The sequence below is a fragment of the Hyaena hyaena genome, unplaced genomic scaffold (assembly GCF_003009895.1).
Source record: "Hyaena hyaena isolate Hyena2069 unplaced genomic scaffold, ASM300989v1 scaffold_160, whole genome shotgun sequence".
Classification (NCBI taxonomy): Eukaryota; Metazoa; Chordata; class Mammalia; order Carnivora; family Hyaenidae; genus Hyaena; species Hyaena hyaena.
The window spans coordinates 2,673,334-2,688,372 of record NW_024080793.1 but is presented as its reverse complement, the minus strand read 5'-3'; the positions used below and the strand labels follow the sequence as shown (position 1 = coordinate 2,688,372).

At 37.3% G+C, this 15,039-nt stretch overlaps 1 protein-coding gene across 1 annotated transcript in view; it reads left to right on the top strand.

The window, feature by feature from the left end:
- The window catches only part of DCP2 (decapping mRNA 2), a 48,228-nt gene that overhangs the window by 19,842 nt on the left and 13,347 nt on the right, over positions 1-15,039 (top strand). Inside the window, exons 3-8 of the mRNA XM_039239745.1 lie at positions 1,755-1,882; positions 2,288-2,386; positions 11,804-11,956; positions 12,068-12,180; positions 12,280-12,387; positions 14,460-14,595. Coding sequence (XP_039095676.1) covers positions 1,755-1,882; positions 2,288-2,386; positions 11,804-11,956; positions 12,068-12,180; positions 12,280-12,387; positions 14,460-14,595 — 737 coding nt within the window. The remainder of the gene's footprint in view (positions 1-1,754; positions 1,883-2,287; positions 2,387-11,803; positions 11,957-12,067; positions 12,181-12,279; positions 12,388-14,459; positions 14,596-15,039) is intronic.

The window sequence follows — 15,039 nt, the reverse complement described above, 5'->3', positions numbered from 1 at the left end:
CAGAGCCTGGAGCCTATTTCGGAGTCTGTGATTCCCTCTCTCTCTGACCCTCCCCTGCTCATGCTGTCTCTCTCTCTCTCTCTCTCCTAGAAATAAATAAAACATTAAAAAAAAATTATTAAAAAAAAAAAAACAAAAACCTTTCTTTTTTTTTTTTTAAGTTGTTTTAGGGCTAGATGCACCTTGAAGTTATTAGGAACATTGTAGGGAGAAGAAAGAGGAAGAACTAGATAAGTATCCTCCTCTCAGAACTATTTGGAGTCCTTTCTCCTCCTTGCTTGTTTTTGTTTTTCTATGGTAAAAATTTTATTGGAAGAAATAAACATTTATTTAAAGTTTATACTTAAGATTAAAAAAAAAAAACTGTGATGATGTTAAAACATGTAAGGGGTTTTACTAAACCTATAAAGCAAGACTATTATTAGAAAGTACCCTTCCAGAATGTTAGCAGGCCTGTATAGAATTGAAAGACTTCAAGAAATGGTTAATTTTATATCCAAGCTTTGTCTTTTTTTCTCCCTTCCCCAATTGAAGGCATTATACTGAGATTATACTGAGTTTTTATTATATTGAGGTTAATCTAGTACCTGTCTTTAGATTAGTGTTACCCTAGATGGTTGACTTTTAGATCCTCTGTAATTTTTACTACAACTCTAAAACCAAAACAAGTTTTTAAATATAAAGCTATAGAACTTACAGAATTGTTTTCATAAAATGAATTTAATATGATTTTTTAAAAAATCAACTAATTGCCACAGTGTGAATTTAATGCTTCTTTGAGGGTATTTTGACGTGCCTGTGCTACCAGTTTTTCCACCACCTTTCTTTGCTACATCTGTTAATGAAACCTTCCTTTCTGTCTTATGCTGGCTATATTCCTTTCTATATTATGCATCATTTGTATGTTAGCTTTCCTCCGTTTTTAGTAGACCATAGCAGTAAGTAGTAGTAGTACCACTATGGTCTCTGAAATCATGTTGTACTGCTTGATATATGTGGTCATTCAAATGATTGGAAGTACGCTCATATTACCTGTTTTTAGGTTAATGTCAAAATAAAAACACAGAATATATGTTTTCATAGAGAACTTGAGGACCCTTAAGAAGACATCCTTGTTTTGAGAAACTATCATAACAAATATTTTTTCCCACACTTTCCATGATTAATAGTGTTGTAGTGATGAGGCATTTGGTAGCATGGGGTATTGGAAGTCTGAGCATCTACTTTACAGGTTTAGGTTTTATCTACTTAATAAAAAATATTTTACTCTGCTCAATACATGTACATGGTGAAGATATTCAACAGTAGCGAGTGGTGGTTTACTTCATCCCTAGTTCTTCCCAGAGGTAACCACTTTTACTTGTTTTGATGGTTTGTACCTCTCACCAGTGTATGTATACTGTACTTCTGCTTCTTGCAATCAGTTTTATTATTTGTTGACTCCTGATGTGGTGAATTTGACTCAATAAGTGTTTGAGGTGTTCACATGGTCCTGAATTTGTGTTAGCCTAGAGCTCTCTAAGACTATGACTATGCAAATCTTACTTGATTTGTCTCCAGCTAAATGCAGAAGTTAGCAATGACTTGTTCAGGAGGAAACAAATGGGGGGAAAAACCAAGAAGGAGAAACAAAACTTAGGTGAAGATTTGAGTAATTTCATATAAAATTCAGAGTTGATTTAAATAGGTTCTTTCTATATATAAGTACTCAAGCTCTTTCAGAGAGAAAGTAGCTTCCTTAACACTATGTATACTCTTCAGTCATTGTCCATTTTTGCTGCCTCAAGGTGAAGATGTGGAAAAAATTTTGGATGAATGGAAGGAATATAAAATGGGAGTACCAACATATGGTGCAATTATTCTTGATGAGACACTTGAAAATGTGAGTGTAATAAAAGATTTTTAGTGCAATCACTTGTTTTCATCTTATAAATAAAATACATGTGCTATTTATATAATGTTCTGAACTGAGCTTTGAAAATAAACTTTTAGTGCTGAAAGACCAAATTTTGCATGTTTTGTCGGCACTCTGTGTCCAAATATTTTATACTTGTTTGACTTTTTGCAGAGAATGACACTTTATTGTTGAAGAAATAGTTTAAAATGGGCAGAATGCCTTTCTTCATACTAGTAGTAGTATAGTCAGACTTTTGGAAGATATTAAAACCAAGTGCTGTATAAGATTACTGGTGATAACAATTACTTGAAGTAAGGAGAAAAACACCTTTGACTTAGAGTGTGGGAAAGGAAGGCAAGTTTTATTTTTTACCTCTGCTCGTTTTTATAGGTACTACTGGTTCAGGGGTACCTAGCAAAATCAGGCTGGGGATTTCCAAAAGGAAAAGTAAATAAAGAAGAAGCTCCTCATGATTGTGCTGCTAGAGAGGTAAGTTATTGCAGTTTGAAACACTGTAGTAAGTTATTGCAGTTTGAAATCACATTCAGTGATTATGCTTTGAGTAAAGTGCTGTTTTAATCATGGAAACTTACTGTTTGGACCATCTGATCCTCTTTCTAGAACTTGACTGCAAGAAGTGATGTGACTGTTGATTCTTTTGTCCTCATCTATCATTTATTCTTCTCTTCTATTTTCTTTTGTTGTCCATTTTTAATTGTCATCTCTAACTCCTCTCTACCTTGTTTTAGAATTGGATTTGCAGTTGGTAAAACATTTTGGAAATTACAGCTCTGTTTTATGTTTGTTGTCTTGGCTTCCAGACAAGTGCACAATTTGGGCTTTTTAAAGAAATTTGCATTTGTTCCTCAAACCCACTCTACTTTCCCACTGCGTATAAGATGAAATTTAATTCTTTAAGTTACTGAAACTCCCTCCCTTACTCCTGACACAAAAGTCAAAAGAATTTATTTTGTGTCCCCTGAATTTGACTGATTTGTTTCAGCCTCTAAACTTTGCTTATATTATCTCCCTCACTGGAAGGTTCTCTTTTCTTCTTAACTATTCAAATCCTGTCTACACCCAGCTCAAATTATGAGTTTCTTATTTGTAAAGTGAGGTTTGGAGTGAATAATTTCTTTTTTATTTATTTTTTTAATGTTTATTAATTTTTTGAGAGAGACCAAGTGTAAGCATGGGAGCAGCAGAGAGAGATGGAGACACAGAATCCAAAGCAGGCTCCAGGTTTTGAGCTGTCAGCACAGAGCCCAAAGGAGGGCTTGAACTCAAGCCCAGTGAGATCATGACCTGAGCTTGTTGGACGCTTAACCTGACTGAGCCACCCAGGCGCCCATTTTTTTTTAAATTGAGGTATAGTTTATACACAGTGTTAGTTTCAGGTGTACACTGTAGTGATTCAAGATGTCTATACGTTATGCTATGCTTACCACAAGTGTAGCTATCATTTGTCACCACACAACACTGTTACAATCCCATTGGCTGTGTTCCCTATACTGTAGCTTTTATCCCTGCGTTGTATTCATTCCCTAACTGGAACCCTGTACTTTTACTACCCTTCATCATTTTGCTCCTCCCCTAAACCCCCTCCCCTGTGGCAACCATCAGTTTGTTTTCTGTATTTGTGGGTCTTTTTCTGCATTTTGTTTTGTTTTGTTTTAGACTCCACATATAAGTGAAATAATATAGTAATGTCTCACTCTGCCTGACTTATTTCACCTAACGTCATACCCCGTAGATTCTATCCATGTTGTTGGAAATTCTACCCAAGATCTCATTCGTTTTTATGGCTGAGTAATATTCGTGTGTGTGTGTGTGTGTGTGTGTGTGTGTTTACACGTGTGTACGTACACCACATCTTTATCCATTCATCTGTTGATGGACACTGGGTTGCTTCCATGTCTTGGTTACTGTAAATAATACTGCAATAAACATAGGGGTGCCTATGCCCTGTATTAGGATATATACAGAAACACTGATTCAAATTAGTGTTTCTGTATTCTTTGGGTAAATACCTAGTAGTGAAATTACTGGATCATATGGCACTTACATTTTTAATTTTTTGAGGAACCTCTATAGTCTTTTGCACAGTGGCTACACCAGTTTGCATTTCCTTTTTTTTTTAAATGTTTATTTTTGAGAGAAAGAGACACACCGGATGTGAACAGGGGAGGGTCAGAGAGAGAGGGAGACACAGAATCTGAAGCAGGCTCCAGGCTCTGAGCTGTCAGCACAGAGCCTGACGCGGGGCTCAAACCCACGAACTGTGAGATCATGACCTGAGCTGAAGCTGAGATCATGACCCTGCTGCTTAGCTGACTGAGCCACCCAGGTGCCCCACCAGTTTGCATTTCCACCAGCAGCTCGTGAGGGTTTATTTTTCTCCACATCCTCACCAGCACGTGTTATTTCTTATCTTTTTGATTCTAACCATTCTGTAGAGTGAATAATTTCTACTAAAGTTCATTCATTTTTTCTTTTTTTTATTTTATTATTTTTTTAATTCTAGAGAGCATGTGCAAGCAGGGGAGGGACAGAGGGAGGGAGAGAATCTTAAGCAGGCTCCGTCCTCAGCGTGGAGCCCAATGTGGGGCTCGATGCCACAACCCTGGGATCGTGACCTGAGCCAAAATCAGGAGTCAGACACTCAACTGACTGAGCAAACCATGCATCCCTAAAGTTCTTTCTTAATGAAAATTCTTTTTATTTTTAAATTTAACCAGTGAGCTCTACCCTATAGTAGTCTCAACTTTAATAACAGTTGTCTGGACATTTGCTTGGCATTACTTACGTAGTACCTGCGATACATTGTGGACTGTATTTTTTATGAGTTCCTTATAATTTATCACATCTTATCCTTGAAATTGGAGAAGTTGAGCTATAAGGAAGCACAGTATAATAGGAAGAGAACTGCTCTAGGAGTTGAAAAATTTTTGGTCTAGTATAGTTCTAGTAAATGCTAGTCAATATCCTAGAGACTTCGGGGTAAGCCACTTAATCTTTGTAAGATATACATACTATTAAGAACATTTATTTAAGGGGGCGCCTGGGTGACTCAGTTGATTAAGTGTCCGACTTTGGCTCAGGTCATGAACTCACGGTTCATGGGTTCGAGCCCCACGTGGGGCTCTGCTGACAGCTAGCTCAGAGCCTGCAGCCTGTTTTCAGATTCTGTACCTCCCTCTCTCTCTGACCCTCCCCTGCTCATGCTGTCTCTCTCTCTCTCCGAAATAAAAATAAAAAATTTAAAAAAACACTTATTTAAGGGCTTCATAACTAGAAGTAAATATCTTTAAAATCTAAGGTGGTAGTGATTAACTTTGAGGTACTTTTGAGACGGCAGTACGGATTTTGTAGCATATTTCATTTGGATAAGTTGCCTTATTTTGTTTTAATATTTTCCTGCAGCAGTGTTCACCTGGTTTAAATTTGGATGTAATTATTAGTGAGCGATAGTAATTAAAATTCTTACAAACCACTAATGGTTATTTAACGTAGAAAGACCATTAGTGGTTATTTACTTTGGAGTAGAATTTAAAATACGATTGAAAATGCTACATACTAAATTCAGTATGGGATGCTTCTCTAAATAAGTATTTGCAACAGTTTATAGAGCAGTAATACAAGTAAATGAAGGTTTATATACAGCCCTTAAAATTGAAAGCTGTTTAGGTAGCAGGTGAGAAATTGACACATTCTCTCAGACCTTTCCCTTTCTGTGGATAGTAGGAGATGAAATGGAGCAGTTATAAAGTCTTTCCTTTTATGTCCTCAAATTTTGTGGTCCTCATGCTCGTAAGGAAGACAAAATAGAAATCATAGCATCCTACTTAGAGGAATTGATCTGTAATTCTGTACATAGAGTTAGGCTGGTCCTATAGCAGTATGATAATTGTCTGGGTCCAGAAAAGAGACTACATTGACTGGAAAACTGCCTAAATTTGGACTAAATTTGGTGAGATCAGCTATCTCTGTAATTGGGTCTTTTTGAGGGAACTTGGAAGACATCAAATATTTAAATTTGCAAAGCTAAAGTAGTACCCAGACCCAAGGGATCACTTACATCCATCATTAGAACCTTCTTTCTGACAAATTTTATATAGTATATTGTAAAGAGTCTGAGTGATGCAGAAATATAGGATATGGAGGTGGACAGAGGCAGTTAACCTGTAAACTGAGGCACTCAGTTTTCACTTCAGTTTATCTTATTAGTTTGTTTTCTACTCTGGAATGCTAAGGTAAAAGATTGTCTTATTCACGTGGTACTAATTTCAGTAATGACTGTAGATCACCATAATTTGTAAGAAAGTAAAAATTTATTAGGGCATGGGGAATGAGAGAATGGAGTGTAGATAGGATCCTGAAGAGAATTTTGTGGGGAGGGATACAGTCATTACAGGGGATGATCAGCTCCATTTATAGGAGAGGAACTGAAACAGAGCAGTTTTGTAACATGCCCAAGGCCTCCCAGTGAGCAGCAGAACAGGGATGCAGAACCTTGGTTGAGCTCTGGAGTCCATGTTTCTGTCTACTAAAATATAGGCAAGTCAAGGAATACTTGTAAATGGCTATCTTAGAAACCATAGACTGTTAATTTCAAGGAAAGATTCTTTCCTTTTCAGATCTAAGTAACATCCTCTTTTAGCTGATAAAGGTACATGCCAGAAAAAAACTTATCTTTAATTTTTCTAAATTTTTGGATTAGAATTTGATTTTTATTTCTGATTTTTAAATGGTTGCTTTTGTTATAAAGAGAAAAATCTGAGAGTCAAGGTTGAGCACTGTTGTATTAGTCCAGTCAGGCTGTCACAACAAAATACCACAGATAGAGTAGCTTAAGTTTTAGAGGCTGAGAAGGCCAAGATCAAAATGCCTACTGATTAGGTTCCTGGTGAGGGCTCTCATGCTGGCTGCTTTCTTGCTGTATGCTCATGTGGTCTTTCCTGGGTTCCTGTGTGATGCAGAGAGCTTGCCCTTTGTCTTCCTCTTCTTATAAGGACATCAGCACTATTAGATTAGGCCCCCCAGCCTTATGACCTCATTTTACCTTTATTGCCTCCTCACAGACCCTATTTCCAAATACAGTCGCATTGAGGGTTAGGAATTTTGGTGGGACAAAGTTCAGTGCAAAGCTGCCATTTTTGAGTGATTAAAGTGTTTAGCTAGCACTCCTAGACTTGTAGTGTATGTTTCTGCCACTTGGTGGTGCTACAGTATAACAAGCAGTACTGTGTGCTGATGGTGGAGGGAGTACGGTTAAGTGTTAAGTCTTAGTTTTAAACCAGATTGTTATTTTTTATAGGAGTTCATGATAATATCACAGTTTTCCTTTTAATTTTCACTTGTATTAACCTATCAGGAAGGGTTCTATCTGAAATTTTTTTAGTTAGTTTGATGCCTTAAATGTTTTTTTTCTTTTAACATTTTTTTCCTTTTAAGTTACGCATTTCTATCATGGATGTTTTCACTTGTTTTAAGTTGCTAAATAACATTTTAATTTGGTTTATTATAGTTACGTTAATGTTATTATTTCATTATATGTGGCTGTCCAGAGGTGTTTTGTTAAAGCAGAATCTCATCCTTCCTATAAGGGCTGTGTATGTGATCTGAGCTGAAAGAAACACTGACAAGCAGGCTTTTCAGTGACAAGATATGAATAATGAATAGAAAGCTTAGCACCATCTTTTTCCCCCCTTTTAATTAATTAATTAATGTAATCTCTACAGCCAGGATGGGGGCTTGAACTCATGACCCTGAGATCCCTTAGATCAAGAGTCGTAGGCTCCTCTGAGCCAGCCACGTGCCCCAAGCTTAGTGCCATCTTGTTTAGAAGTTTCCAGTCTTTGACCTTTCTGTTCACCTTTTTTAATTGGGTTCTGATTACATGTGTTTTTTTTAAATTTTTAATTAATTATTTTTTTTTTTTTTTGAGAGAGGGACAGTGCAAGTGGGGGCAAGGCAGAGAGGGAGACACAGAATCTGAAGCAGGCTCCAGGCTCTGAGCTGTCAGCACAGAGCCTGTTGCCAGGCTTGAATCCAAGAACCTCGTGATCATGACCTGAGCCGAAGTCGGACACTTAACCCAACTGAGCCACCCTGGTGCCCCAGGTTCTGATTACTTTTATTCAGTGAAATAGATTTAGGACAAAGATGGGAAAATGTTTTCTAGATATTATTGAAAGGATGTGTTAGGATAACCTCAGCATTTTTTCATTGTTAGTTGTGGTGAAATACCAGTTGTTAAATAAGCAAATGATACTTGTGGTTTCAGAATTTCATTTTGTTGCTTACTATTTAGCAGAACAGTAGATTTTATTGTAATGAAGCTGACATTAATATGCATTTTTATAATTTAATCTTGATAGAATTTGTACAGAGGAACAATTGGTTGGTTGATTTATTCTACTTCTTCTTATAGGTTTATAATAGGATATTAGATAATTGGGAGAGGATTTCATTGTGCTGGTGCTCTTTGGACAGCACATTTTTTAATCTTTCTTAGGGATTTTTATCTGATATCATTTGAGAAGTTAATGCTGTTCTGTGTGCTAAGAAAATTAACTGTGTATTATAATACAGGAATGGATTTGATCCACAGAAGGTGTGGTATCAAAATTTTTGTCTTTGATGGCTGTACATGTAAGTAAGTGAGCTATTAAAAACTTTTCCTAGTAAATATGAGAATGGATACCTAACTTTATTTTTTATTTTGAGAGAGAATGTGTGTGTGAGTAGGGAGGGGCAGAGAGAGGGAGAGAGAGAATCCCAATCCCAACTGGGGCTCTGTCTCCTGAACCATGAGGTCATGATCTGAGCCGAAATTAGGAGTTGGATGTTTATTTGACTGAGCTACCCAGGCACCCCTGGATACCTAACTTTAGAAGCAACTCAGTCTTTATCACTTCTAGAATTGGGAATTTATATCTGTTCCTTTGTGTCTGTTTTAAGTTTGGTTGTACTGGGTTTGAACCTGTGTTTAGCTCTGATAGCTCTTTTCATTTTACCTCATATTGTACCATTCCCTCCCATATGATTCTTCATCTGTAGTCTTTCCCAGCTTTCTAAACAGAATGCCATTTTCCTATCTGGCAAACTCCTATTCATCTTTCAAGTCCCAGCTCAAGTATCCAGCGGACTAGAGTGCTGTCCATGACACCTTCTTGAAATGACCACCCCCTTTCTTGACTCACACTTTACCTTAACCCACGGCTGAGTTATGTATTCACACAGTACCCACCTACCTCTTGGTATGAATGTCGTATTACAATTATTTTCTTTTTTAGGCTGAGCTCCTTAAAGAGCAGTGCTTGCTTTACTAATTTCTGAAGTCTGTGAAGGATGGTCCCTGTCACTTATTAATAAGCACACAGTACCTATTTGAATGCACTAAATGCATTAATATTGAGGTAATTACAAGTAGTATAGAGCAAAGTAAAGAACAGTAACACAAAGAATGTATTCACCTATTAATATTTTGCCATATTTGGTTTATTACATTTGATACATGTGTGTGTATGGTTTTTATTATTGCTGAATAATTTAGGAGTAAATTGCAGATGTAATGCTCCTTAATCCCTAAATACTATTGCATATAATTTTTTTTTTTAAGATAAGTGTACCCTTTTTTTGGGAGGCAGTGGGAGAGCATGTGTGCATGTGTGCACAAACCAGTGAGGGGTAGAGAGAGGGAGAGACAGACTCCCAACTGACAGCCTGATGCAGGGCTTGATCTCACAAACCATGAGATCATGACCTGAGCTGAGATCGAGATGCTTTAACCAACTGAGCCATGCAAGTGCCCCCCCCCCCCTTTTTTTAATACTATATATATATACAGGTACCCAGTCTGACATTTCCACAAGTAGGAAATACAAATAATGTTTCTCCTTTTTCTGTATACCACAGAACATTTTTCAATTGAGTATATTCACCTGGCTTTTAAAATCAGGAACAAAAGGTTTAGCATACTTAGGAATTTACAGAAGTGGTGATAGAAATGAGGGGTCATGAAGGAGCCTAAATTGGGAGTCATGGACTATTCACACCTGAGAGAGGGAGAGATGTGCCTTGTTTGAGGGATGTAGAAAGATGTACATTGAACTGACAAGAGGAAGCAGAAAGAGATGAAAGAAATTAGTAGGAATAGCTCCTCTAGGCCTGTATCTTGCAAGAGATTTAGCCCTGGCCATGTGTTTTAATATCTCCTGCCCCTCTGGTTGGTTAGGAGATGCTGAAACCAGAGGGAAGGGACTTTATCCAGTGTAAAAGATCCTCAGTCAGCTCTAAGCACTGAGAATCCAAAGCCTTTTTGATGGGCAGGTAAAGTGGGGAAGGACTTCGTCAGAGTAACACAGCTATTATTTGAAGGAGAACTTTAAGGCCAGAAGAGATGAGTAGTTTCTTTATTTTACACAGAAGCCCAGTATGTTAATTAGAGTAAGCATGGTTTCTCTGGTTGAAGGAAGAGGTGAAGGTTGGGTGTAACATCAATTTCGGAGATTTATATTCTCCCAGTTTCTTCTCCTCTAGCCCCTGAGGCACTGCTGAAGGAAAGCAGTTTTAGAACCATGCATCTTTTCACTAGTTTTCAGTTCTTCTGCATTTGCCCCCCATTTACACACAAATGACACTGTAGCTCTACTTTTGGAATCTGTCCATTTAAATGTTAGTATTAATCACAATTCAATTTTCATATTTGAAAAAGAGATTTATTTGTATAAGACAGTTTTTAGTCTATAACTTGGTGTATGTGTAGAGTCATACATGCTGTGAATAAAATCCATATGTGGTCCCAGCTTGAGAGTTCTGGACCCAATTACAGTTTGTGTGTGTTGTGGGGGGGGTGGGTAGTGGAGGACGAGGAGGTGGGGGGTGGCTGTTGTTCTTCACACCAACAAGCAGTTGACAGACACTGGCTGCATGTCCTATAATTCAACTCAATTGTGAGTTTGTCTACCAGGATAGAATAAAATTCTACAGGTTAAGGGCTCAGTCCTGCAAGACTGACCTTCACTCCAGATGACAGTCATAAGTCCAGGTTGTCCTCTGTATTTCTGACCTAGATTGGAGGTTCCAATGACCCCCTCCTTGGGTTCAGTTAATTTGCTAGAGTGGCTCTTAGAACTGAGAAAAACCAGTTTATTTAAAAGGATGTGTAACTCCAGAAAGCTAGGTGGAAGAGATATAGAGGGCAAAGTATGGAAAAAAGGTATGAACCTTCTAGGCTCTCTCTTACAGCACCACTCTTCCCAAATCTCTGTGTTCATTAAACCAGAAGTCATCTTCCATTCCCCTGAATGTACCCCTCCTCCCCGCCTTTTGGGTTTGTGTAGAGGCATCTTTGTGTAGGCATGCTTGATTAAATCACTGGCTGTTGGCTTTTGAGCTCAGTCTCCAGCCTTCCTCCCCTTCTTGGAGATGGAAGGTGGGGTAGGGGTTGAGGGTGGGACGGAAAGTTCCAATCCTCTGAACTTGGTTGATTCTCCTGGCAGTCAGCCCCCGTCTTTAGATAGGGGCCAAAAGTTACCTCATCAACACAACAGAAGACACCCTTGTGGCTTTCATGCTTAGGAAATTCCAAGGGTTTTAGGAGCTTTGCACCAGAAAGGGGATGAAAACCAAATAATATATTTTTCTTATTGTAAATCACAGTATCCTACATCTTCCTTCATTGAATAGGTGAAGAACTTAGGCTCAGGTATATTAAAGGGATTTATCCATAGTTGAACAGTTCAGTAGAGGCAGAACTAGAACCCTAGAACATTCTGACTTCTGGCCTAGTGTTTTCATTCCTTTACTTGGCCTGCCTGTTTCTGAGTTTTTGTCTTTGAAATAAATTTTAACCACCTGGAGGTCTAATAGCAATGGAAAATCATCCACATTTATTTCCAGGTCTTTGAAGAAACTGGTTTTGATATCAAAGAGTATATTTGTAAGGATGATTACATTGAACTTCGAATCAATGACCAGCTTGCTCGTTTGTACATCATTCCGGGCATTCCAAAAGACACAAAATTTAACCCAAAAACCAGAAGAGAAATTCGGGTATGTAACTGAAAGAATTTTCAAGTTGCTGGACAGTATTCCAATTGAATGAAGTAAGAAATGCTTTTAGAAACTCCTTGATGATAATTAAGTGAATTCTTTTCTTCTCAGAACATTGAGTGGTTCTCCATTGAGAAATTGCCCTGTCATAGAAATGATATGACCCCCAAATCCAAACTTGGTTTGGCACCTAACAAATTCTTTATGGCCATTCCCTTTATCAGGTATGTACTTGTTTATTGAAATACAAAGGTAATCATCATAACTTTGATAGTTTCTTTATGTAGCCCAGTTTTAAAAGTGAATTCTTAATGTTTCCATAGGCCATTAAGGGACTGGCTTTCCCGGAGATTTGGAGATTCCTCAGACAGTGACAATGGATTTTCCTCGGTTGGTAGCACACCAGCTAAACCCACTGTGGAAAAATTGAGGTAAAGAAATTTATTTATAGGATTCCTACCTTTTAATCATTTTTATTTAATTGTTTGTTTTTTGAGAGAGAGAGAACACGAACTGGGGAGTGTTGGAGAGAGAGAGGGAGACACAGAATCTGAAACAGGCTCCAGGCTCCAAGCTTTCAGCAGAGACCCTGACACAGGGCTTGAACTCGGACTGACTGCGAGATCATAACCTGAGCCAGAGTTGAATGCTAAGCCAACTGAGCCACCCAAGTGCCCTTACCTTCTGATAGTTTTTAATGCTAACGTTTTGCTTCCAAAGTTTAGAGAGGTGTTGGATTCTTTTCTGTAGGTACAATTTTGTTACTGATCTTAGACATAATAGAACTTTTTTTATAAAGGGTTTTTAATGAGATGAAAAAGGTTAATTGGAGTTGGAAAGGAGCTTCAGGCTCATTTTAAAATAGTATACACAAGAGGGTACCACCTTTTTAGATAGAACATGAGGAAAAAGAAAAAAATTTGTCTCTGTGTGTGTTTATAGTTACTTCTCTGTTCTCATATCCTACTTTAAGAGGCAGTTGAATCTCTGAAGGTTGTTGAAAGGAGGATATGTTGAGGTTTGTTTCTGTGTAGGGAGATGAGTGCAGATGGATAATTCGTTCAGAAAGAACTGTGAAGAGTTGGGGTGGCTCTCTTCTTTCCCAAACACAGACTGTTGTACTGTAAAAAGTGACTATTATGTGGACAGGAACCACAAAGAACATTTTCTTGGTTGGAACTTAATTGTATCCAAATCACAATTACAGAGTAGGCTGAGTAAGTAATTTTGTTAAATAAGCATATATATTTGTAATAAAAGTTTCCTAGAACTTTGTGTATATTAGGGTCAGAGAGAGTTGCATTTTACGTTTTCTTTAGATGTTCTGTTTTTATCCTAGGGCTTCAGAAATTAAATGGGAGTAACCACATCTATAGTCAGTATTTTTAAATACGTAGGGAATATTCCATTTTAGTTTGGTTTTGTGAGGACAGGAGCTTGGACTAAATGCCCTGAGAATCATTTCTGCCTTTCAGAACCTATGGTTATAATCACCAAATTGTATACTACTAAAGTAAAACACTATAGAAGATGTAGACAGGAATGTAGCCAAGATTAAAAAGGGACAAACATGTCACTAAAAAGTTATGAAATAGTGACAATGAGGAAAAAATTGTATGCCTATTCATGTTTAGGGTAATCTGTCCACCGTAGTGTATGATAGGACTCCCCTATCTTTTAGTCCTAAACGTTGTGGTCTTGGAAAGTGCAATAAGGACATAATAAAGCAACTTTAACCAAGCTTCAAGTTTCTTAGGTAGGGATAGTGTGTTTTTAGCATTTAGACTAATTTCTTTGATGATTTGTTAGAGGAAATGTCTGAATTTTCTCTGAAGAAAGTAGGGCTGCTGCAATTTCATTATAACTTTTTAATGGGAAACTCAAACATTCAGAATCACTGTAATGCAGTTCTTTGGATCAGTGACTCTGGACTGTATTATACATGTAAATGGTATTGTAGAATGGTGGGTTTTTTTGTTGTTTGTTTTATTACAGACTGCTGCATGAGTACAACCTTTTACGGTCAGTTTTTTTCATATAAGAACTTGAAACAAGACCTTTATTTAATTTGCTCACCTATTGTCTTCGGCTCCTTAGTTTTTTGCTTTAAAATAAAGCTTAAATTTTCAGTTCCTCTTCTAGTTCAGATTCCATACTTTAAACATCCTGGTGAGAATACGAGTTGCCAGTCCTGTTAAGAAGGAATATCCACTTAGTTTCAACTAAATTTGGAGTTATTTTCTTGAGATTTGTGAAGGTATGATCAATTATAGAGAGGAGGTAGTGTGGTTAATTTAGAAAAGCTTGGGGCTAAAAATAACACGTAGTTCATTCAAAAAGTAGTGAACACTTGGGTTTCACTGACTCTCTGTTCTTATGGAAGGTGCATCCCAGTGTGGGGAGATAGATGATAAATAAGAAGGTAAAGTTTGTGATCTGGTGTTAGAAGAACTCTAAGTGAAAATTTTCTGATCTGAATTTTATTTTTTAAATCTTGGTGTAGTCGAACCAAATTCCGCCACAGTCAGCAATTATTTCCTGAAGGTTCTCCTGGTGATCAGTGGGTGAAGCACAGGCAACCACTGCAGCAAAAGCCATATAATAATCATTCTGAAATGTCTGACCTTTTAAAAGCAAAGGTGAGTGATAATACATTTAAAGATTTGTTTTTAACTTTAGATTTGATTTTGAAATGTATCTGAATTGAAGAATTGCAGATTAACGGTTACAGAACTCTGAATTGTTGATTAACTATTTTTGCGTTCCTGACTTGTGATCTGAAGCACGGCTGAGATTTCTTAATCTTTACAGTTAATGGTATAAATCCAGTGTAGTAAATAATCAGAATTAACATCTGACTTTGGTATATATGCAGCCAGTGAAAGGTTTATTGCTACATTGAATTTAATGCATGATTATACCACACTTTATTTATCCATTCTACTCTTAACCAACTGAACCACCCAGGCGCCCCTCCATTCTACTCTTAATGGACATTTTGTTTGTTTCCAGTTTTAAGGCTTTTACAAACAATACTACTGTCAGTATTTCTGTACATAATCTTTGGATGAGCATACACTGTT